Source organism: Scyliorhinus canicula, chromosome 2, assembly GCF_902713615.1.
Source record: "Scyliorhinus canicula chromosome 2, sScyCan1.1, whole genome shotgun sequence".
Taxonomy (NCBI): domain Eukaryota; kingdom Metazoa; phylum Chordata; class Chondrichthyes; order Carcharhiniformes; family Scyliorhinidae; genus Scyliorhinus; species Scyliorhinus canicula.
Genome location: NC_052147.1, coordinates 148442050 through 148467273, shown reverse-complemented (window position 1 = coordinate 148467273; position 25224 = coordinate 148442050). Strand labels below are relative to the sequence as shown.

The window sequence follows — 25224 nt, the reverse complement described above, 5'->3', positions numbered from 1 at the left end:
CACTTGCCGCCTGGCAAACGCCCTAACCTGCATGTACCTAAACATGTTCCCCGGGGGGAGCCCAAACTTCCCCTCTAACTCACCCAAGCTCGCAAACCTCCCATCTACAAACAAGTCACCCAACCTCCTAATACCTACCCTGTGCCAGCTAAGAAACCCGCCATCAATGCTCCCTGGAACAAACTGGTGGTTCCCCCGTATCGGGGACTCCGTCGAGCCTCCCACCTCCCCCCTATGCTGTCTCCATTGTCCCCAAATTTTGAGGGTAGCCGCCACCATCGGGCTCATGGTATACCTCGTTGGAGGGAGCGGCAACGGCGCCGTTACCAGCGCCTCCAGGCTCGTGTCCACACAGGGCGCCACCTCCATCGTCTTCCATGCTGCCCCTTCCCCGTCCATTACGCACCATCGCTGCTTTGGCAGCCCAATAGTACCCACAGAGGTTTGGCAGCCCCAGCCCCCCCATCCCTGCCCCACTCCAAAAACACCCTTCTCACCTTCGGAATCCCATGCGCCCATACAAATCCCGTAATACTCCTGTTGACCCTCCTAAAAAAGGCCTTCGGGATAAGGATGGGGAGGCACTGGAACAGGAACAAAAACCCCGGGAGCACCGTCATCTTGACTGACTGCACCCTGCCCGCCAGCGACAGCGGCAACATGTCCCATCTTTTAAACTCCTCCTCCATTTGCTCCACCAGCCTTGTGAGGTTAAGTTTGTGTAGGGCCCCCCAGCTCCTAGCCACCTGGACTCCCAGGTACCTAAAGCTCCCCCCTGCCCTTTTCAGTGGGAGCCCACCAATCCCTCCCTCCTGATCCCCCGGGTGCACGACGAACAACTCACTCTTACCCAGGTTGAGCTTGTACCCAGAAAAGCTCCCAAATTCCCTGAGAATCTTCATCACCTCCGGCATTCCCCCCCACTGGGTCCGCCACATATAGCAACAAGTCATCTGCGTAAAGTGACACTCAGTGCTCCTCCCCATCCCGTACCAGGCCCCTCCAATTCCCTGACTCCCTTAACGCCATGGCCAGGGGCTCAATTGCCAGCGCAAAGAGCAAGGGGGGCAGGGGACACCCCTGTCTCGTCCCCCGGTGCAACCGAAAGTACTCCGATCTCCTCCTATTCGTGGCTACACTCTCCATCGGGGCCTCATATAGCAGCCTCACCCAACTGACAAATCCCTCCCCGAACCTAAACCTTTCCAGCACCTCCCACAAGTATCCCCACTCAACCCTATCAAAGGCCTTCTCCGCGTCTAATGCCACCACTATCTCCGCCTCCCCTTCTACCGCCGGCATCATTATAACATTCAGAAGCCTACGTATATTGGTGTTCAGCTGCCTTCCCTTCACAAACCCAGACTGGTCCTCATGAATGACCTTCAGTCCTCTATCCTTGTGGCCAAGATCTTCGCCAACAGCTTGACATCCACATTTAACAGCGAGATCGGCCTATATGATCCACACTGCAGGGGGTCCTTATCCCACATAAGGATCAAAGAAATCAGCGCCCGTGACATAGTCGGGGGCAAAGCCCTCCTCCCTTGCCTCGTTAAATGTCCAAACCAACAGGGGTCCCAGCAGGTCTGCGTACATTTTATAAAATTCGACCGGAAACCCATCCGGCCCGGCACTTTCCCGGACTGCATTCTGCCTATCCCTTTGACCAGCTCCTCCAGCTCAATCGATGCCCCCAGCCCCTCCACCCGCCCCTCCTCCACCTTCAGAAATCTCAGCTTGTCCAAAAAGCGCCCCATTCCCCCCTCCACCGGGGGTTCAGACCTTGGTGGGAAAATAAAAGTCCCTGAAGACCCCATTAATGTCTACCCCCCCTTCGCACCACATTTCCTCCCCTATCCTTCACTCCACCAATCTCCCTGGCCGCGTCCTGCTTACGGAGCTGATGCGCCAGCATCCTACTCGCCTTCTCCCCATATTCGTACACCGCTCCCTGTGCCTTCCTCCACTGAGCTTCCGCCTTTCTGATGGTCAGTAAGTCGAACTTGGCCTGAAGATTGCGCCGCTCCCCCAGCAAACCCTCCTCCGGAGCCTCCGCGTATCTCCTGTCCACCCTCACCATCTCCCACACCAACCTCTCCCTCTCTCTTTGCTCTCCCCTCTCCCTATGGGCTCGGATGGAAATCAACTCCCCTCTAATCACCACCTTCAATGCCTCCCAAACCGTCCCCACCCGGATCTCCCCATTATCATTGGCCTCTAAGTACCTCTTGATACACCCTCGAACCCGCCCGCCAACCTTCTCATCCGCCAGCAGTCCCACCTCCAGGTGCCAGAGCGGGCGCTGGTCCCTCTCCTCCCCCAGCTCAAGGTCTACCCAGTGCGGGGCATGATCTGAAATAACTATGGCCGAATACTCGGCATCCTCCACCCTCAAAATCAGCCCCCTGCTCAGAACAAAAAAAATCGATCCGGGAATAGGCTTTATGCACGTGGGAGAAAAATGAATACTCCCTGGCCCTCGGCCCCGCGAACCTCCAAGGATCCACCCCCTCCCATCTGGTCCATAAACCCCCTCAATACCTTAGCCGCCGCAGGCCTCCTGCCCGTCCTGCACATGGATCGATCCAATGGGGGATCCAGCACTGTATTAAAGTCCTCCTCCTCCTCCTCCTCCTCCCCCCAATATCAGGATTGTCTCCAGGTCCAGAATGCGGCCCAACATGCGCCGCATAAAACCCGCATCGTCCCAGTTCGGGGCATAGACATTCACCAGCACCACTCGCTCCCCCTGCAGGTTGCCGCTCACCATCACATTCCTCCCGCCACTATCAGCCACCACCTTTGACGCCTCAAACGACACCTTTTTTCCCACCAGGATTGCCACCCCCCGGTTCTTTGCATCCAGCGCTGAATGAAACACTTGGCCCACCAATCCCTTCCTCAGTCTAACCTGGTCCGCCACCTTCAGGTGCGTCTCCTGGAGCATAGCCACGTCCGCCTTCAGGTGCGTAAACACCCGGGCCCGCTTGACCAGCCCATTCAGCCCCCTCACATTCCAAGTTATCAGCCGGATCAGAGGGCTCCCTGCCCGCCGCCCCTGCCGACTAGCCATAACCCATCCCCTGCCCGCCCCAGGCCAGCGCCCCCCGCTTGGCCCGTTCCCCACGGCGGCAAACCCCCACCCCGGCCCCCCCTGCATCCTCCAGCTCCTTCCTGGCCATTTCAGCAGCAACCCGGTTTACCCCCCCCCCCCCCCCCCCCCCAAGGCTAGGGCCCCTCCCAGCCGCGTTACTCCCTCCATAGCACTCCTGTGAGCCAGCTAACTTCTGCTGACCCCGGCGAATCCCGCCACACCTCCGACCCCTCCTAACGTGGGGCTATTTCTCCTCCCCCCTCGTCCCCCTCCCGCTCTCGCGCGAGAAAAAAGCCCGAGCTTCTCAGCTCCGACCCCGCCCCCATCCACCCTCAGCACGGGAAACCAAAGAAAAGCCCGCGCTTTCACCCTGCCCGACCCCGCCTCCTCTAGGGTAGCTCCCATTGTCGGCCCCACCACCAGCTCCCCACACTCCAAGTCGACCCCCCCGACTCGAGCCCATCCACCGAACCCACGCAAAAAGACAGCGCCCCACCCGCCCTAGAAACAACACACAACCAGCTTAAAACAGAGAACCCCCCCACCAAAAATTAACACAGTTACATAGAAACCCCGCCCCCGACCCTCAGTTAGAGTCCAACTTCTCGGCCTGCACAAAGGCCCACGCCTCCTCCAAAGACTCATAGTAAAAGTGACGGTCCTTGTAGGTGACCCACAAACGCGCTGGCTGTAACATGCCAAACTTCACACTCTTTCTGTGGAGCACCGCCTTCGTCCTGTTGTACCCGGCCCTCCGCTTAGCCACCTCTGCACTCCAGTCCTGGTAGATCCGCACCACCGTGTTCTCCCACTTGCTACTCTGCTCCTTCTTGGCCCACCGCAGCATGCACTCTGGGTCAACGAACCGGTGGAACCGCATCAGCACCGCCCGTGGCGGTTCATTCGGCTTGGGCCTCCTGGCCAGTATTCTGTGAGCCCCCTCCAGCTCCAGGGGCCCCTGGAAGGACCCAGCTCTCATCAGCGAGTTCAGCAAGACGACCACATAGGCCCCCAGGTCTGACCCCTCCAGCCCCTCCGTGAGGCCCAGGATCCGCAAATTTTTCTGCCTCGACCGGTTCTCTATCTCCTCGAACCGCTCCTGCCACTTCTTATGGAGTGCCTCATGCATCTCCACCTTTATCACGAGGGCCGAGGCCTCATCCTCTCTTTCGGAGGCTTGTTGTCGGAGCTCCTGGATTGCCACCCCCTGGGCTGTCTGCGTCTCCAGCAGCTTGTCAGTAGTAGTCTTCAGCGATTCTAGCAGCTCCACTTTGAGCTCCCGAAAGCAGCGCTGGAGAGTCTCCTGCTGCTCCTGCGCCCACCGCCTCCATTCCTCGAGGCCTCTGCCAGCCGCCATCTTGTTTTTCTTCCCCCGTTTTTTCCTAGGCGCTGCCACCGCTTTTTTGCTGGCCCCACTCCTGGTCCAGACCATAGAACACTGGGGATCTGCCGCTGACACCTTCCCACGTCGGGAACCGTCGATCAAGTACCGCTGGGGGCCCTAAAAAGAGCCTAAAAGTCCGTTTCTAGCGGGAGCTGCCGAACGTGCGGCTTAGCTCCGCATAGTCGCAACCGGAAGTCCAATACAGCCATTTACAACAGTTCACTATTCCAACCTTTTCACCCACCCCCCACAAACCCAAAAGGCACAGCAAGCAATCGCCAAACCCAGCAACATCTGATGGCAACCAACTCTCTGAAAAAGAAAATAAATGGCTGCCACCTGAGGTAGAATCTTTCAGCCGACCCTCTCATTAGGTACTTGATTTTTTTCCAATTGTAAAGATTCCATCAGGTCTCTGAACCAAGCTGTTGCACTTGGTGTGACGAGGTCCTCCAGACAAACCAGATTTGCCGAAGGGCTATTAAGGAAGCGAAGGCAAGAGCCCCTGTCTGTACCTCTGGCAAGTTTGAGATCCCCAAAATAGCCATGAAAGGACATGGCTCATCCTCCGGGAGTTCCGACTCATAGAACATACAGTGCAGAAGGAGGCCATTTGGCACATCGAGTCTGCACCAACCCACTTAAGCCCTCACTTCCACCCATTCCCCCTAACCCAATAATGCCTCCTAACCATTTTGGACATGAAGAGCAATTTAGCAAGGCCAATCCACCTAACCTGCACGTCTTTGGACTGTGGGAGTAAACCGGAGCACCCGGAGGAAACCCACGGAGACACGGGGAGAACGTGCAGATTCCGTACAGATAGTGACCGAAGCTGGGAATTGAACCTGGGACGCTGGTGCTGTTAAGCCACAGTGCTAACCACTATGCTACTGTGCTGCCCCTCGTACAGGTTAGTATAGAACACTTTGAATGCCCATTATCCTTGGTTGGGGTGGAGACCAGTCTACTACCCCCATCCCTGACTTGCTTAGTTTACCGAGAGGCCACCTGCTGTCTCAGCTGATGTGCCACCAGGCGACTAGCCTTCTCCGCATGTTCATAGAGAGCTCCCTGCGAAAGTCGCCGCAAGTGCATCGCCCTGTCCGTGGATAGAAACCCAAACTCCATTTGTAGCTTATTCCAGCTAGCGAGCAATTCTGGTGTTTGATTGACCGTGTACTGACGGTCTATCTGGTGGAAGTCTAAAAAGTCAACACTGTTCCATGTCTCGCTTAATCTCTAATGCAAACACGTTCCGTTCAGAGGTGCCTCATCTCTCTGTGCCTTAGCCTTGTGTCCTCTTTGAGCTGTCGTTACAACAATTCAGTTTGGAAGGTAAATGCCCCAGAAAAACCAAAATGTGACAGTATATGCAAATTATGTGATATTATAGCATTGTCAAGGGTGTCAACAAGAAACTTGTTCTGAGCTTGTTAGATACGATACGAGCCTTCTCAACCTCTGGAAAAACACTACCAGATTGTGATTTATGCTGCATTATTTTCAATGTTATTTACAGGAGTGAGATAATCTAAAATGTTAGTAGTTTTATTTGACTAGTTACTTACAGTAAATTATCAGTTATCCTCTTGCATTTTTTTCATTTCTTTAATGAATATCCACGGCCTCAAGATGTCTTCTACAGCCAGTGAAATACAGTCACTGTTGCAATCTAGGAAATCTGGCAACCAATTTACACACGGCAAACTCCAACAGAAAAGTGAAATGGCCAGATAACCTGGTTTGGTGATGTTAGTTGAGGATAAATATTTCCCATTCCGCTGATTTTTGTCAAAATAGTACCTCGGGAGCTATTACACCCAAATAAGAAGGCCGACAGAGCTTCGATTTCGGCATCTGATCTGAAATCTGGCACTTTGGGCGTGTGGTACGGCTTGATTTGTGCTCAAGTCTTGAAAGTAGACTTGAACCCACAGAACCCACAGAAGTGAGAGTGGTACCAGCGAACCCCAGCTGAGCACTCATCTTCTGAATTGTCAACCATGACAGACACTCAGCAGAACCTTGCAGCTCCCTAGGTTGAACCTTTTTCCAATATTCCCCACCTGCTTTCTCTTGCAAAGATGGTTTCAAGCAGCTGGCTATTTTGCCATTAATTCCATAATCCTTAAAATCCTACGGGCTGAACTTTGTCAAATACCTTCTGATGACTCCTAATGGATGTCATCCGACATAGCCTTTGTCTACTTATGTAGTTAGTACCTTTTTGTTGTAGCTCAGAAAGCCAGGAAGGATAGACTGAAGCCAATCTTTACACACTTCTATGTTTATTTTAAAAGTTACACATTACAAACATGCATATAACCCAACCACCATAGGTTTTAACCTGTGTCTGTGTACTGGAGCCCAAATGATCCCCAGTTGATGCCCACCAGCTGCACACGATTAATATGTAATTGACATGCACTCTGGATGAACAATCTTGCCATCTGAGACGCTTTTGTGTACATTTCTCATTGCCTTGTGATTCATTCATGCCTCATGGACCTGAATATTATGCTTCCTTCGACGTTCAGTGACTGCTTCAATTGTGAAGGAATTTATCGGGCTGCTGATCCTGGCATCATCCATTTCCTTAAGTCTTCTACGGTGTCAGGGTGCTGCACAGACGTTTTTATACCTTGCATTTTCTTCTACACATGCTTTACTGACCTCCGTGCAAACTGTAGGTTCCTGAGGCAATTTTAATGAGTCTGGAGATTGACCACAGTCTTTCCTTTTGAAGATAGATGTGAAGAAACTATTTACCACACCTGCCGTTTTCAGATCACCTAATTTTCCCCCCTAAAGGACTTTGTATCTATTTAAAACAGTTTATTTAATCCCATTCCCTATAAATAACATATTATTTAAAAACAAAAAAGGAAGGCATTTTTTTGGGAAGGAGGGTAAACGTCTGTGTCTATCGAAGTCAAAAAGTATTTAGGAGTGCATCACTTATTTTTGTTCTATTACTTTGTGTCCAATCAGGTATCATGGGCCAGATATAGGATTAAGCTTCCTGTCCCATTGGAACATCTCCCCTCCAGCCTCAGATTGTCATTCTGAGTTCCCCTCTTTCATTTAAAAAGTGTGTAGCTGTTCTGGCATTTCAATCCTTGCCCAACCTGCCGACCATGTATCTTACTCCAGAAAAAACTGGAGTGTCCCTTTTTCCCCCCCAAGTACATAAACTGGGCTAAATCTGCAGCACATTACCAGATGGTGCCATTTTTCCTAAATGACGTGAAGATGAAATTCTATTTGTCGCTTCCCTTAGATTGGGTGGACGCTAAAGATATGGTTTAAAATAGAAAGAAAGAGCATGTGTTTATATGGTGCATTTCACCATTTCAGGGCATCTTGAAATGCGTTACAACCAATCAAATGCTTTTGAAGTGTAGGCACTATTAGTGTTATTAGTGTATTATGTATTTGTGTATTAGTGTAACTGTTATTAGTGATGGGGCTGGTTTAGCACAGGGCTAAATCGCTGGCTTTGAAAGCAGGCCAGCAGCACGGTTCAATTCCCGTACCAGCTTCCCCGAACAGGTGCTGGAATGCGGCGACTAGGGGCTTTTCACAGTAGCCTCAAATGACAATAAGCGATTTTCATTTCATTTTTCATTTTCATTATAATATAGCAAGGAGTTTCTCCAGTGTCAGGCACACATTCCTCCTTCAGCCAACACCATCAATAAACAGCTCCTGCTTCTGTGAATTGGAGGCTGTTGACACAGGGTGGATACTGAATTGTGCCATTCAAGCATAATTTGTGTGTCCGTAAAGGATTTGATGTGATGCGATGCTGTACAAATGCAGGACTCATTTCCTAACTTAATGGAGGCATCAGTGGAATCCATCCTTTTTCCCCGATTTTATCGAACCTCAGAAACTGGATAGAAATTGCAGTGGTTAATAAAACATAATCACAATCTTGCGTAATTGTGTGGCTGGTGTTAATGGGTGTTGCAGAGAGCAGGTAATGTATTAGAAACATGCAGCTGACTGTACCATTTCATGGGAACCTGCTGCTTGCCATGTATTTTAAACCATGCATCTATTCGCTCCTTTTACTCCAAGTTTTGTGTTTAAAACATGAATCATAATATTGTTTGAATGTTCCGGAGTAGGGGGGTTCAGAAATTCTCTGTGTAAATCCACCTTTGTTTTGTCCATTTGCAGAATTGACACTAAATCCACCAGAAGGAATTGTTGCAGGTAAGCAAAGCCACATTGTTTAATTTCCAATACCTCTGCCCTCCATATGTCTGCAGACAGTTAATTGCATTTTAGGGACTATCAAGAAATATGTATACTGGCCATATCTTTGAGTATGTATGTCACTCTCTGCTTTTTGTACTGAACCAGATGCTTCTAAATATTCACAATGAAATAACACCATAAAGTCACTATTCAAATGAAGGAGGCATTGTGTTTTGTTATAAAATGGAAACTTGTATAATTTCACAATTCGCAAACTGAAATTAATTTCTTGTGTCTTTGGGTACATTTTTACTTGGAAAACCTTGCCCGTCTAACTTGATATTTGCCAGGATTTATAGACCCTTGGCTAAACCACTGAGAAACTGAACCTATTGGATCTCTCATCTCTAGAAAAGAGAAGGCTGCTGAAAAGGGTGACCTGATAAAAGTCTTTAAAATGATTAAGGAGTTTGATAGGGTCGATGTAGAGAAATGGGCGCTATTCTCTTGCCGCGTTCCGCACAAGTGAGAGCACGACGCTGCCCGAGAATCCCGGGAGAGGCCTCCAGTGGACTTCCCGACAGCCTCTGCCTTGTGGTATTCACCCAAGTCCCGCGAGAGGTTGGAGACAGAACTCTGCCCAAAAGGGCAGGGCTAAACGTCACTTGCGGAAGTAGATCGTAAACCTACTTACGACCTACCTGCTTGGGATCCACCAGCCTGCGTCGATTCTCTGGCCTCCCCAGGGGCACTGCAGCCGGGCGCTGTTCACTCGTTCATACAAACGTGGACCAGGTGGAATGGCACACAGGGAATCTCCCGGGCTATCAGAGACCCCTGGGTGGTCAGGATAGCCCCCTGATCCTTCCCCTGGATCGCGGGCACCTTGGCACTGCCATCCTGACACTGCCAAGGTGCCCGGGTGGCACTGCCAAGTCAGCAGGAGCGCTGCTAAGGGTCAGGTTGCGAGGGGTGCCATGCCCATGAAATGGGTGGAGAGTGGGTTTGAAGGGCGTGGCATGCAGGGCAGTTAAATAGGGTGTCTCCGGGAGGTTGAGGGGGTTGAGAGGTGGGGGGGTCCTGGAAGGGAAGAGGTGTTCTGTAAGGGGGTTTGTGGGACCCAGAAGCTCACTTAGAGATCGGGGCATCCTTTCAAAATGGCGGCCCGATCTCTGAGTTGAGCTCCCCAGTGCTAAAAAAAAATTCTAAGTGTGGGCTAAACCGGTGAGAAACTCCCCAAGGCCCCAAAAAATGACTAAGTGTCGTTGAATAGCGATGGGGAACCCGCATGACTCTGCTCCCTGAAAAACCTATCACAAATGGGCAGCGCGGTAGCATAGTGGTTAGCACTATGGCTTCACAGCACCAGGGTCCCAGGTTCGATTCCCGGCTTGGGTCACAGACATTCTCCCCGTATCTGCGTGGGTTTCCTTTGGGTGCTTCGGTTTCCTACCACAGTCCCAAAAGATGTGCTATTAGGTGAATTAGACATTCTGAATTCTCCCTCTCTGTACCCGAATTTGGCAACCAGGGGCTTTTCACAGAACTTCATTGCAGTGTTAATGTAAGCCTACTTGTGACAATAAAGGTTATTAAAAATTAAAAATTGAACTTAGAAATTTGTCCAGAGAATTGTGCCCAATGTGTTTCCACTTGTAGAATAATCCAAGAGTAGGGACGTGGAATAAAAGCTGGTCACTAATAAATCCAATGTGGAATTCAGGAGAAATGTGTTTACCCAGAGGTTAGAATGGGAAGTGCTTTGTCAAGGTAAATCAAAAGCATAGATCCATTTAAGGGAAAGCTGGATAAACAGGAGATAGTAGGAATAGAAGCATACGTTGCAGGGGTGAGATGAAGAGGGTTGGGCAAAGATATGTGTGGAGCAAAACATTGGTATTGACCAGTTGGACGGAATAGTCTGTTTCGGTGCTGTAAGTATTATACTGTTCTTTTAGGTTATAGGAGGTCCAAACGTTAGTGTGCAGAATTTGTCATGATGTATCAGTCCACTTTTCCTTCACCGCATACAAGTTATCTCGGAGAGATAGAGAGGGAGGCTCAATCTACGTGGATAATCCCAAACAAATGACTATTTACCTGCTGCTAATCGCCACCTGCAACCTGATGCAGCTTTGTTATATATCCTGGCAAGGAGTCAAAGACTAGTGTAGTCTTCAGCTGAAGTGGATTAAAAGGCTGAGGATAATTGGATCAGAGTGTCACAGGCACATGTTCAATTCGTACTTTCATATTTTCATTAGAAATTTCTGTGTCCTCATTAAAGGAGGTCATTCGGCCCATTGGGTCGGTACTGACCCTCCGAAAGAGCCCTGTACCTAGGTCCACTCCACAAAATCCTATCCACAAATTCCCACAAATTAATCATGGCCAATCCACCTAACCTGCAAATCTGGAGCACTCAGAAGAAACCGACGCAGACACGGAGAAAGATGCAAACTCCGCACATATTCACCTAAGGGTGGAATTGAACCTGGGTCCCAGTTGCTGTGAGGAAGCAGAGTGCTGATCACTGCCACAGTGTCGCCCATGACAGATCATAGCAGACCTGTATTTTATCTCCATTTACCTGCCTTGGTTCTGTGGCCTTTACTACCCTACTATTCTGATGTCATGTTAGCTATGTTTAGAATTTTTCAGTTGACTCTCAACCTCAACAGCCTTTTGGGGGGAGAGAGTTCCAGATTTCCACTAGTCTTCGTTTGAGGAAGTGTTTCCTAACATTATCCCTCTAATTTTAAAGTTTTCCACCTCTACCTGATCAAAGAACAATACAGCACAGGAACGGGCTCTTCAGCCCTCCAACCCTGCACCGGTCATGATACCAACCTTTGCTAAAACCCTCAGCACTTCCTTGTGCCGTATCCATCTATACCCATCCTATCAATGTGTTTGTCAAGATGTCTTTTGAACGCTGTTAATGTATCTGCTTCCACAACCTCCCCTGGCAATGCATTCCAGGCACTCGCCAGCCTCTGCGTAAAAAAAACCTGCCTTGCACATCTCCTCTAAACTTTGCCCCACAGACCTTAAACCTATGCTCCCTGGTGACTGACCTCTCCACCCTGAGAAAGAGAGACTGCCCATCCACTCTATCCATGCCCCTCATAATCGTGTAGACCTCTATCAGGTCACCCCTTAACCTCCATCTTTCTAATGAAAACAGTCCGAGTCTATTCTCTCCACATAGTTAATACCCTCCAGACCAGGCAACATCTTGGTAAACCTGCTCTGCACCCTCTCCAAAGCCTCCACATCTTTCTGGTAGTTTGGCGACTAGAATTGTGCGCAATGTTCCAAGTACGACCGTACCAAGGTTCTATACAACTGTAACATGACTTGCCAGTTTTTATACTCAATGCCCCGTCCAATACAGCAAGCATTCTGGATGTTTTCTTGACTACATTGTCCACTTGTGTTGCCACCTTCAAAGATCTGTGGACCTGCATGTCCAGATCTCTCTGACTTTCTATAGTCCTAAGAGTTTTGCCATTTACTGTATATTTCCCCTCTACGTTAGACCTACCAAAATGCAATACCTCACATTTGTCTGGATTAAACTTCATTTGCCATTTCTCTGCCCAAATCTTCAACCTATCTATGTCCTGCTGTATCTTCTGACAATCCTCAACATTATCTGCCACTCCAACAACCTTGGTGTCATCCGTGAACTTACTAATCAGACCAGCTACATTTTCCTTCAAATCGTTTATGTACACTACAAACAACAGAGACCCAAGCACCGATCCCTGTGGAACACCTCTAATCACAACCTTCCATTCAGAAAAACCTTCTACTGCTACCCTTTGCCTTCTGTGATCGAGCCAGTTCTGTATCCATTTTACCATCTCACCTCTGATTCCGTGTGACTTCACCTTTTGTACCAGTCTGCCATGAGGCACCTTGTCAAAGGCTTCACTGAAGTCCATGTAAACAAAATCCACCGCCCTACCTTCATCAATTATCTTTGTCACCTCCTCAAAAATCTCGATCAAGTTAGTGAGACACGACCTCCCCTTTACAAAACCATGCTGTCTATCGCTTATGAGTCCATTTGTTTCCAAATGGGTATAAATCCTGTCCCAGAGAAATCTCTCCAATAATTTACTGACTACCGATGTGAGGCTCACCGGCCTATAGTTTCCAGGATTATACCTGCTACCTTTCTTAAACAGCGGTGCCACACTAGCTATTCTCCAGTCTTCTGGGAATTCATCTGTCGCCAATGAGGATACAGAGATGTCAGTCAAGGCACCAGCAATTTCCTCTCTTGCTTCCCTCAACATTCTGGGGTAAATCCCATCTGGCTCAGGAGACTTATCCACCTTAATATCCTTTAAAAGACCCAACATCTCCTTTTTGATGTTAACATGATCTAGACCAGGGGTGGGCAAACTACGGCCCGCCAAAGGTCTTTATGCGGCCCACCAAGATCAAGTCATTAAAAAAAAATTTTTTTTTTAAATAAATAAATAAAAAAAATTTTAAAAGGTTAATGGGGGGGGGGCTGTTGGGTTACTGGTATAGGGTGGATATGTTGACTTGAGTAGGGTGATCATTGCTCGGCACAACATGTGTTTCATGTAAAGTTTCTACTTTAAAATATTAATTAATGAAAATGAATTGCTTTTTTTTTCTTTAAAAACCTTTTATTTTGGCTATTTTAAATATTAATTATTTTACTTAATATACTATGCGGCCCTTTAAAATTGTGAATTTCTGAATGTGGCCCTTGCACGGAAAAGTTTGCCCACCCCTGATCTAGACTGTCCACACTCCCTACCCAAGAATCATCTTCCACAAAGTCCCTTTCTTTAGTGAACACTGATGCAAAGTATTCATTTAGTACCTCACCCATTTCCTCTGGCTCAACACATAGATCCCCCCGATCGATTTCTCTTACCCCCCCCCCCCCCCCCCCCCCCCACTGCTCTTAAGTGGTCAAATCCTTTCCCTGGCCATCCTCTTGCTTTTTACATATAAATAAAAAGCTTTGGGATTCACCTTAATCCTATTTGCCAAGGACTTTTCGTGACCCCTCCTAATCTCCCGCTTCAGTACCTTCCTAATTTTGTTATACACCTCAAGAGTTTCGACTGTTCCCACCCTTCTAGACAATACAAAAGTCTCCTTTTCCTTTTTGACGAGGTTCACAATATCCCTCATTATCCATGGCTCCCTAAACTTCCCATACTTATCATTCATTCTCTCAGGAACTTGACTTTCCTGAATCCTAATGAATTGTCGCTTGACAGACTCCCACATGTCCGATCTTGATTTATTATCCAACAGCCGCACCCCATCCAAATTCTTCAAATGCTGTCTAATGTTGTCATATATTTGCCATTCCCCAGTTTAACACCTTAACTCGAGGGTTACCCTCATCCCTGTCCAAAAGTACCCTAAAACTTTAGGAATTGTGGTCACTACTCCCAAAATGTTTCCCGACTGAAACCTCAATTGTGCTACAATCTTTGTGTTAGCATTATTGCTTCACAGCGGCAGGGTTCCAGGTTTGATTTCCGGCTTGGGTCACTGTCTGTGCGGAGTCTGCACATTCTCCCCGTGTCTTTGTGGATTTCCTCTGGGTGCTCCGGTTTCCTCCCCCAATCCCGAAAGACTGTTAGGTAATTTGGACATTCTGAATTCTCCCTCCGTGTACCCAAACAGGCGCCGGAATGTTGTGACCAGGGGATTTTCACTAACTTCATTGCAGTGTTAATGTAAGGCTACTTGTGACAATGAAGATTATTATAAATCTCAGAGGAAATAGCTTCTCTCACTCTCAAATCTTTTAATCATCTTGAGCACCTCAATTAGATCACCATTAATCTTCAAGAGGATTCGCAAAGGAATGGAATGAGTGTGTAACTGGAAAAAAAGTTAATGAGAAGATTTTTAACAAAGGTAGATAATCAGGGGCTGCATGTAGTGCAGTGGTTAGCACTGGGACTGCGGCGCTGAGGACCCAGGTTCGAATCTTGGCCCTGGATCACTGTCCGTGTGGAGTTTGCACATTCTCCCCCACAACCCAAAGATGTGCAGGTTAGGTGGATTGGCCACGCTAAATTGCCCCTTAATTGGAAAAAAATAATTGGGTACTCTAAATTTAAGGAAAAAAATAAAGGTAGATAATCAGGTTCATTTGTTTTTGCAAAATAATAGGTTAAATCAATTTAAATTAAACATTATTAGAAATGCCAGATACTAAAAACCTTGTCAGTGGCTCTGTTGCTGTGTTGCCTCTATACAGGAGAATAACTTGTTTCAAAATGAGGTTCCAAATTAATTTATCCACCCATTGCAGCTGGACAGTGATGCTCTTACAGCCAATTTTAGGTTTGTGTCCAAGTGATTCTGTTTTCTGCTATTCACAGGTCCGATCAATGAGGAGAACTTCTTTGAATGGGAGGCTTTAATCATGTAAGACGGAAAGGTTATAATATTTATCAGCCCCATCCCTGTAACCCTCCTTTGTTTAATGTAACTTGTTTGTTCAATATATTGCTATTGGTGTTTTTTTACAGTGTCAGAGCAACAAGCTAGTGAACCATAAAGATCTTGAATGATTCCCGTTGTAATCTGTTGGGACTAGCAACCACAGCCATGCATATCAAACCATCCTTGTTGGGCATCTGACAATGAAGGAGCAAAACTTGATGTTGGGTTGTGTCTGTTCAGAGAGGAAAATTAGCATAATCTAGGGAATGTTGCAATCCTGTCGTATTTGCAACCGCATAAAATTAGTACCCTACGGAACAATCTGTCGCTTTGTAGTGCTCATGAACACACGCATCTGGTAAACAAATCGATGCGTTATTTCTATTCTGTATATAGAATGGTCTACTAGGTGATAGTAACACAAACCATAGTAAACCAATTTCAAATGTAGTGCATGTATGAGGCATGATTAAGCACAAATCTGGAATGAACACCTTCCGGATTTCAGCTCTCACAAAACTGGGAAAAACACTTGTTATGGTTTAGCCCATTTGAATACAGAATACCTGTCTCTAGTGTTTAAAGGGTGATTTTAAATCCTTTCTTTCAAAGTAGGAATCTTTCCATTGGGTCTCTTTCAGAAAAGCAAGTTTTGTTTCAAGGCTGCTTGATGTTGTAACACTACCTGACTCTGTCTCAACTAATTTGCTGCTAAAGCCCTCATCCATGCTTTTGTTAGCTCTGGACTTGACTACTCCATTGCACTCCTGGCCAGCCTCCTGCTTTCCTCCAGATGACCTCCATAAACTTCAGGTCATCCAAAACTCTGTTGCCCAAGTCTTTACTTGCGCCAACTTCTGCTCACCGACCACCCCTGCACTTGTTGACCTACGTTGCATCCCAGTTAAGCAACATCTTGATTTTAAAATTCACATCCTTGTTTTCAAATCTTCGCTCCTTCCTATATCTGTAATCTCCTTCAGCCACACAATTGATCTCTGCAGTGCTCAAATACTGGCCTCCTGAACATCCCTGAATGTAATCGCTCCACCATCGATGGCTGCACCTTCAGCTGCCTAGGTCCTAAGTTGTGTAATTCTCTCCCCTCCCTCCTTGGATGCTTTTGTGAACAATTCTAGGGGGCTTTGAGGTTCAAGGCACCATATGAATAAAAATTATTGAAAGTTGCTGAGCAGAGAAATATCTGTGTAATAAAAAAAGAGTGCTGGAAATTGTTCTGTGTCAGTGAATACATCCCTGCTAGCGAAAATTTCTGAGTTGCTTTGTGAATAAGGGGATCACCTTTCCGAACATCCAAAAGAATCGGAAGGGAGGATGTTGGTTGAAGTCTGGACCCGAGCAACTGGTATCTGGAATTGTGTGAAAAACGGAGCCTTGGATGAAAACTGTGAGACTTGGAACTCATATGAGGCGAAATTCCAACTTTATCTGAAGGTTTCAACGTTTCCCAGTTCTGTAGGGTGTAAAACTTCTATGCGGCTACAAAACTTAGTTCTTCCAGCAAAATCGGGAGAAAATACCTACAGCGAATGAAGGGCAGTTCCCACCTAGACCGTGGTTAATTACAGAAAGGTTTCTGTTCTATCGCTGTGGTCAGGAAGAAGGTTAGTGAGCATGCATAGTGACTTTAAGAAGGTTAGTGAGCTTGGTGCAATACTGGATGATACTCTTTGTGATAGGCTGGGATGTGGACTGCAGTGAAGCTATTCGGTCGAAGCTGCTTACTTTAAGCAATTTAACTTTCTTAGCTGTTGTGGAAGTTGCCAAGTCAATGAAGCTAGCAACAAAAGAAGCTTCACAAAGTGCAATGGAGACCGAAACAAGGCTGCAAGGGTACAACCATGTCACTGATGTACATAGATGGACATTTAGCAGGGGAATATTGGAGTAGTGAAAATAAGTTCAAGAACTGTGACAAGAAGGGCCATTTTGCCAAAGCATGCTGGGCTTGGCAAACGTCATCAACACCAAGGCTGTGCAAGAAAAGAAACCCATCTAAGCAGACTAGACATGTCTAAGCTAGTAGACAAAGTTAAGACCACTCAGGAGACATTGTACCTGAACAACTTCAGGTGCTGAAGCTGGGTGTCTTGTTGGTGCAGGGTGATCAGCAATGTTTATGGGCATTCCCACAACTTGATGGCCACCAAGTCAAAATGGAAGTGAATACGGCTACAGCTGTATTATTGATGGCTGAGAATTTATAACCAGGAGTTGAAGCATCTGACTTTAAAACCGTCAAATAAATATTATCCTAAGGGCATACACAGAAGAGGTCGTACCATCAAAAAGATACATTATGATAAAAGTAGAAATAAATGGGCAAACAGTGAAGCTCCCTCTTCACATTATCTGTGGAAGCTCTCCTGCTTTATTTGGTGGAGCATGGTTGGAACAAATCAAACTCAACTAGGGAGCAGTTAATCAGTTAGTGGATTAAACGAGAAGTATACAAAGGTGTTTGAAGATTAATTGGGCTCAATAATGCTGCAGAAAAGTTACAGGAAGAAATTTTTGTGTACAGTTAGTGTTTTTAAAATCTGAAACAAACCTACAGCGTGTAAACTCAATGTAGCAGTTTCAACAAACAAGTCCATACAGTGTGATGCAAAAATTGGCAGAGCTGGCCAGATAATCTACCACATGCTGTAATGAAACCTATTTCTTAATCAGTGAAGTGGCTTTTCAAGACACAAGACAGTTCTGATGAGAAGGTGACTAGATTTTGAAATGTAGTGTGGTTTCGGAGTAAAATTTGGCAGTGAGTAGGACTGCATTTAGCAGATTTGAGTTTCAGCTGCTGAGTAATTGAAGAGAATTATCCTTGGATATGAGCCTTTATTCGGGTGGGGACTTCTGAATGTCGAATAATGGAGTTAATCATATGGGAGCGTGCAGGGACTGGTGAGTTGGCAGGTATTGTTCCAGTACTATGCCTTCATAACTTGGATTTATGCCTGTTCATATGTCATTTTATGACATTGCTAGAAGGCATTCAGTGATCCCTTCCAAAATTTAGATAGTCATACTTATTAAGTTGTGTGTGTTATATATATATATATATATATATATATGTGTGTGTGTGTGTTTCTAGAGATAATGGCTAAGTGGGTCTGTTGTAAAAATGTTAAGTTGTCGTAAAGGAGTATAGCACAGAAGGAGGCCATTTGGCCTTTCGTGCCAGTGTAATCTCTTCAAAGGAGTTATGCAATGAAGCCCGCTCCCTTGCTCTTTCCCATAGACCTTCAAATTTTGCTTTATATCCCGCTCCCCTTTGAAACTTACTATGGACTCTGCTTCCATCATCTTTGCAAGTAGTGCATTATAGATCATCATAATTGGAAAAACAAAACCATCTGTTGACTGGTTCTTTTGCTGTTACCCCATATCTGTCTCTTCTGGTTCTGACCCTGCTGCCAATGGAATCAGTTCCTCCGCATCTGCTCCATCAAAACTGCATGTCATTTTGAATTACAATTTTGAACATTGTAGTTAGGATTTTGAAATTATGTAGCAGAGCAACATGTGGGAAAGTCCACGAGGACACTTAACATGGGTGAGCTTGGAGAGTTCTGACTACTGTGAAATCACTCCCTGTAGCAAGTAGATTGAAGTTGCCCAAGTTCATTTCGGAGAGGATTCTTAAGAGGTTTTTCATTATCAGGGCAGGACTTGAGTCACAGAAAAAGAACGAAAGACCATCCTTTGGATCAGCACATCCCAAAGTGCATTACAGCCAATGAAGTACTTTGTAATTACTCTTTGTAATGTAAGAAATACTCAGACAATTAACACAAGGCAAGGCTCCAAAAACTGCAATGTGATAATGACCTCCGATAATCTTTTTTTTTGGCAGAGGTATAAATATTGGGCAGTGCACTAAGTAAAACCTCGCTAGCTCTCCAGAAAAATACCATGGGATGTCTTAATAGGCACCTTATAGGATAGACGGGACCTCAGTTTAGCTTCTCCAAAGGATAAGTGTGAAGTCATGCATTTTGGTAGGAGTAACAATAGAACGGAATGTTACTTAAATGGTAAAAAGCTGCAGCATGCTGCTATGCAGAGGGACCTGGGTGTACTTGTGCATGAGTCACAGAAGGTTGGTCTGCAGGTGCAACAAGTAATTAGGAAGGCAAATGGAATTTTGTCCTTCATTGCGAAGGGGATTGAGTTTAAAAGTAGAGAGGTAATGTTGCAGTTGTACAAGGTGCTGGTGAGGCCACACCTGGAGTACTGTGTGCAGTTTTGGTCTCCACACTTGAGAAAGGATGTGCTAGCACTAGAGGGGGTGCAGAGGAGGTTCACTAGGCTGATTCCGGAGTTGAGGGGGTTATCGCATGAGGAGAGGCTGAGTAGATTGGGATTATATTCACTGGAATTCAGAAGGTTGAGGGGGGATCTAATAGAAACATATAAAATTTTGAAGGGAATGGATAAGATAGAAGTAGAAAGGATGTTTCCACTAGTAGGTGAAAGTAGGACAAGAGGGCATAGCCTCAAGATTAGGGGGAGCAGATTTAGGACTGAATCAAGGAGGAACTTCTTCACTCAAAGGGTGGTTAAAGTATGGAATTCCCTACCAAAAGGAGTAGTAGACGCTACTTCATTGAATATATTTAAAGGTAGGGTAGATGTTTTTTTGAAAAATAAAGGAATTACGGGATATGGCGAGAATGCGGGTAAGTGGTTCTGAGACCACGAAAAGATCAGCCATGATCTTATAGAATGGCGGAGCAGGCTCGAAGGGTCGGACGGTCTACTTCTGCTCCTAGTTCTTATGTTCTTATAACAGACGTTTATGACATTGGAGACATCCCAGAAGATTTGAGTAAACCAATATTGCATTCCCTAAAACATCAAGAGCAAGGGCAGCACGGTGGCACAGGGGGTAGCACTGCAGCCTCACAGTGCCACGGTCCCAGTTTCAATCCTGGCTCTGGGTCACTGTCCGTGTGGAGTTTGCACAATCTCCCCGTGTTTGTGTGGGTTTCACCCCCACAACCCAAAGATGTGCAGGCTAGGTGGATTGGCCGCGCTAAATTGCCCCTTAATTGGAAAAATGAATTGGTTACTCTAAATTTATTTTATTTATTTATTTTTAAATAATTTTTATTGAAATTTTTTGAAAAATATATATCAACAAAAGAATACAATAATAATAATAATAATAAACCCCCCGGCACCCGTAACAACGCATATAACAAACCCCCCCCCAACCCCAATAATAATTACAGAATAAATTAACAATAAGCAAATTAACTTAAACACTATCCCCCTAAACCCCCCCCCCCCCCCCCCCCTCCCCCCCGGGTTGCTGCTGACCTAGTACCTTATCGTTGAGCCAGAAAGTCGAGGAAAGGCTGCCACCTCCTAAAGAACACTTGTATCGACCCCCTCAGGGCGAACTTGACCCTTTCCAACTTAATGAATCCCGCCATGTCATTAATCCAGGTCTCGGGGCAGCACGGTGGCACAGTGGTTAGCATTGCTGCCTACGGCGCTGAGGACCCGGGTTCGAATCCCGGCCCTGGGTCACTGTCCGTGAGGAGTTTGCACATTCTCCCCGTGTCTGCGTGGGTTTCACCCCCACAACCCAAAAGATGTGCAGGATAGGTGGATTGGCCAACGCTAAATTGCCCCTTAATTGGAAAAAATAATTGGGTACTCTAAATTTATTTAAAAAAAAAAAAAAATTAATCCAGGTCTCCACACTCGGAGGTCTCGCACCTTTCCACTGCAGCAAGATCCTCCGCCGGGCTACTAGGGACGCAAAGGCCAAGACATCGGCCTCTTTCGCCTCCTGCACTCCCGGCTCCACCCCAACCCCAAATATCGCGAGTCCCCAACCTGGCTTGACCCTGGATCCCACCACCCTCGACACCGTCCCCGCCACCCCCTTCCAGAACTCCTCCAGTGCCAGGCATGCCCAGAACATATGGGCATAGTTCGCTGGACTTCCCGAACACCTGACGCACCTGTCTTCGCCCCTAAAGGATCTACTCATCCTAGATCCGGACATGTGGGCCCGGTGCTGCACCTTGAACTGGATGAGACTAAGCCTCGCACATGAAGAGGAGGAGTTCACCCTCTCCAGGGCGTCCACCCATGTCCCCTTCTCAATCTGCTCCCCCAGCTCCACCTCCCACTTAGCCTTCAGCTCCTCTACCGACGCCTCCCCCACCTCCTGCATTACCTGATAGATGTCAGACACCTTCCCATCCCCGACCCACACCCCCGAAAGCACCCTATCCCTTACCCTCCGCGGGGGCAGCCAAGGGAACCCCTCCACCTGTCGTCTAGCAAACGCCTTGACCTGAAGGTACCTGAACATATTCCCCGGGGTGACCTCAAACTTCTCCTCCAGTTCACCAAGGCTCACGAACCTCCCGTCAATAAACAGGTCTCCCAACTTCCTAATGCCCGCCCTGTGCCACCCAAGGAACCCGCCATCCATGTTCCCTGGGACAAACCGGTGGTTTCCCCGCAGCTGGGCCTCCACCGAGCCCCCCACTTCCCCCCCTGTGTCGCCTCCACTGCCCCCAAATTTTGAGGGTGGCCGCCACCACCGGGCTCGTGGTGTACCTCGTTGGAGGGAGCGGCAACGGAGCCGTTACCAGTGCCTTCAGGCTCGTGCCTCCGCAGGACGCCATCTCCATCCTTTTCCATGCTGCCCCCTCCCCCTCCATTACCCACTTGCGTACCATCAAGACATTAGCCGCCCAATAGTACCCAGAGAGGTTGGGCAGCGCCAGCCCCCCTCTATCCCTGCCCCGCTCCAAAAAGACCTTCCTTACCCTCGGAGTCCATGCACCCAAACAAATCCCAGAATGCTGTTGTTCACCCTCCTTAAAAAAAAAGGCCCTCGGAACGAAAATGGGGAGGCACTGAAACAAAAACAAAAACCTCGGGAGCACCGTCATTTTAACGGACTGTACTCAACCCGCCAACGACAACGGCAGCATGTCCCACCGTTTAAATTCCTCCTCCATCTACTCCACCAACCTAGTAAAATTGAGCTTGTGCAGAGTCCCCCAGCGCCTAGCCACCTGAACCCCCAGGTACCTAAAACTCCTCACTGCCCTCTTTAGTGGGAGCCTACCAATCCCCTCCTCCTGATCTCCCGGGTGCACGACAAACAGCTCACTCTTGCCCAGGTTCAATTTATATCCCGAGAAACTCCCAAACTCAGCAAGAATCTCCATCACCTCCAGCATTCCCCTCACCGGGTCTGCTACAGACAACAGCAAGTCGTCCGCATACAGCGACACTCGGTGCTCCTCCCCCCCTCGCACCAAACCCCTCCACCTCCTCGACTCCCTGAGAGCCATGGCAAGAGGCTCTATTGCCAGCGCAAAAAGCAAGGGGGACAGGGGGCACCCCTGCCTCGTCCCACGGTGGAGCCTGAAGTACTCGGACCTCCTCCCATTTGTCGCGACACTCGCGATCGGTGCCTCGTACAGCAACCTCACCCATTTAATAAACCCCACCCCAAACCCGAACCTCTCTAACACCTCCCACAAGTACCCCCACTCAACCCTATCAAAGGCCTTCTCCGCATCCAATGCCACAACAATCTCCGCCTCTCCTTCTGCCGCCGGCATCATTATCACATTTAGCAGCCTTCGCACATTAATGTTCAGCTGCCTCCCCTTCACAAAACCCGTCTGATCTTCATGTATCATCCCCGGCACACAGTCCTCTATTCGAGTGGCCAAGATCTTCGCCAGCAACTTGGCGTCTACATTCAGCAGTGAAATCGGCCTGTATGAACCGCACTGCAAGGGGTCCTTATCACGCTTCAGGATCAGGGAGATTAGTGCCCGAGACATCGTCGTGGGCAGAACACCCCCCTCCCATGCCTCGTTAAAGGTCCTGACCAATAGGGGGCCCAGCAGGTCCGCATATTTCTTATAAAATTCAACCGGGAACCCATCCGGTCCTGGCGCCTTCCCCGACTGCATGTGGCCAATCCCACTGACCAGCTCCTCCAACTCGATCGGCGCCCCCAGTCCCTCCACCTGCTCCTCCTGCACCCTTGGAAATCGGTGCCTGTCCAAAAAATTCTCCGTTCCCCCTCCCACCGCCGGCGGCTCCGACCGGTACACTTCCCTATAGAAGTCCCTAAAGACCTCATTGACCTCTGCCCCCTGCCGCACCACATTCCCATCTCTATCCTTCACTCCACCAATCTCCCTAGCCGCGTCCTGCTTGTGCGGCTGATGCGCCAGCATCCTGCTCGCCTTCTCTCCATACTCATAGACCGCTCCCTGCGCCTTCCTCCACTGTGTCTCCGCCTTTTTGGTGGTCAATAAATCAAACTTGGCCTGCAAGCTACGCCGTTCCCCCAGCAATCCCTCCTCCGGGGCCTCCGCATACCTCCTATCCACACTCAACAGCTCCTCCACCAGTCTCTCCCTCTCCCTCCTCTCCCCCCTCTCCATATGGGCTCGGATGGAGATCAGCTCCCCCCTAATCACTGCCTTCAGAGCCTCCCACACCATCCCCACCTGGACCTCCCCAGTATCATTGACCTCGAGGTACTTCGCGATACATCCCCGAATCCTCCTACACACCACCTCATCAGCCAACAACCCCACGTCCAGACGCCATAGCGGGCGCTGGTCCCGCGCCTCCCCCATCTCCAGATCCACCCAATGCGGAGCATGGTCCGAAATTGCGATAGCCGAATATTCGGCCTCCTCCACCCTCGGGACCAGTCCCCTGCTCAGAACAAAGAAATCAATGCGGGAATAATCCCTGTGCACATGGGAGAAAAAGGAGTACTCCCGAGCCCTCGGCCTCCCGAACCTCCAGGGATCCACTCCTCCCATCTGGTCCATAAACCCTCTCAATACCTTGACCGCCGCTGGCCTCCTGCCTGTCCTTGAACTAGAAAGATCCAGTAGGGGATCCAGCACCGTATTGAAGTCCCCCCCCCCCCCCCCCCCCATGATCAAGCCCCCAACCTCCAGGCCAGGAATGCGGCCCAACATACGCCTCATGAAACCAGCATCATCCCAATTTGGGGCATACACATTAACCAACACCACCCTCTCCCTCTGCAGCTTACCGCTCACCATCACATATCTGCCGCCACTATCAGCCACAACCTCAGACGCCTCAAACGCCACCCTCTTCCCCACCAGGATCGCCACCCCCCGGTTCTTCGAGTCGAGCCCTGAGTAGAAAACCTGCCACACCCACCCCTTCCTCAGACGGACCTGGTCCGCCACCTTCAGGTGGGTCTGCTGGAGCATGGCCACGTCCGCCTTCAGCCCCTTCAGATCCGAAAACACCGGGCCCGCTTAAACGGCCCATTCAACCCCCTCACGTTCCACGTAATCAGCCGGATCAGGGGGCACCCCGCCCCCCTCCCCCGTCGACTAGCCATAACCCATCGACTGCTTGCCCCTGGCCATCACCCATTCGGCCCGTTTCCCACGGCAATAGAACCTCACCCCGACCCCCCCGAACTCCTCCCTGGCCAATCCATCAGCAACCCGGCATCCCCACCCCCCAGGCTAGGACCCCTCCTAGCCGCGACTCTCCCTCCACAGTACTCCCGTGAGCCAGCTGACTTCTGCTGACCCCGGCAGCTCCCGCTCTAACTCCGACCCCTCCCGATATGAGGTCCCCCCTCCTCCCCTGCATCAGCTCCTGGGCACCGCTTCAGCGCGGGAAACCCGGTCTAATAGTCACGCCCCTCGCCACCAGCTCCACCCCCACGTCCCGCAGCGCGGGAAACCAGAGAAAAGCCCACACTTTCACACTGCCCCACCCCACCAACGCAGCTCCCAAACCGCAGTCCCAACCCAACCACCAACTCCATACAAACAAAGACACAGATCAACCACAAGCCCCAGTACCCCCCTTAGAACACGAAACCATAACCCACATCGTCCGAAAGCGAGAGAAAAAACAAAAACAAACAGAATAACCCGCTACAATGATACATGAATAGAATAGAAAAACTCCCACAGACCCCAATCTCTAGTTCAAGTCCAGCTTTTCACCCTGCACAAAGGCCCACGCTTCCTCCAGGGGCTCA

At 48.7% G+C, this 25224-nt stretch overlaps 1 protein-coding gene across 2 annotated transcripts in view; it reads left to right on the top strand.

The window, feature by feature from the left end:
• The window catches only part of ube2g2 (ubiquitin-conjugating enzyme E2G 2 (UBC7 homolog, yeast)), an 85945-nt gene that overhangs the window by 33869 nt on the left and 26852 nt on the right, over positions 1-25224 (top strand). For both annotated transcript variants that reach the window (XM_038787591.1, XM_038787592.1), the window contains 2 exons: positions 8670-8705; positions 15089-15134. In XM_038787591.1, coding sequence (XP_038643519.1) covers positions 8670-8705; positions 15089-15134 — 82 coding nt within the window. The remainder of the gene's footprint in view (positions 1-8669; positions 8706-15088; positions 15135-25224) is intronic.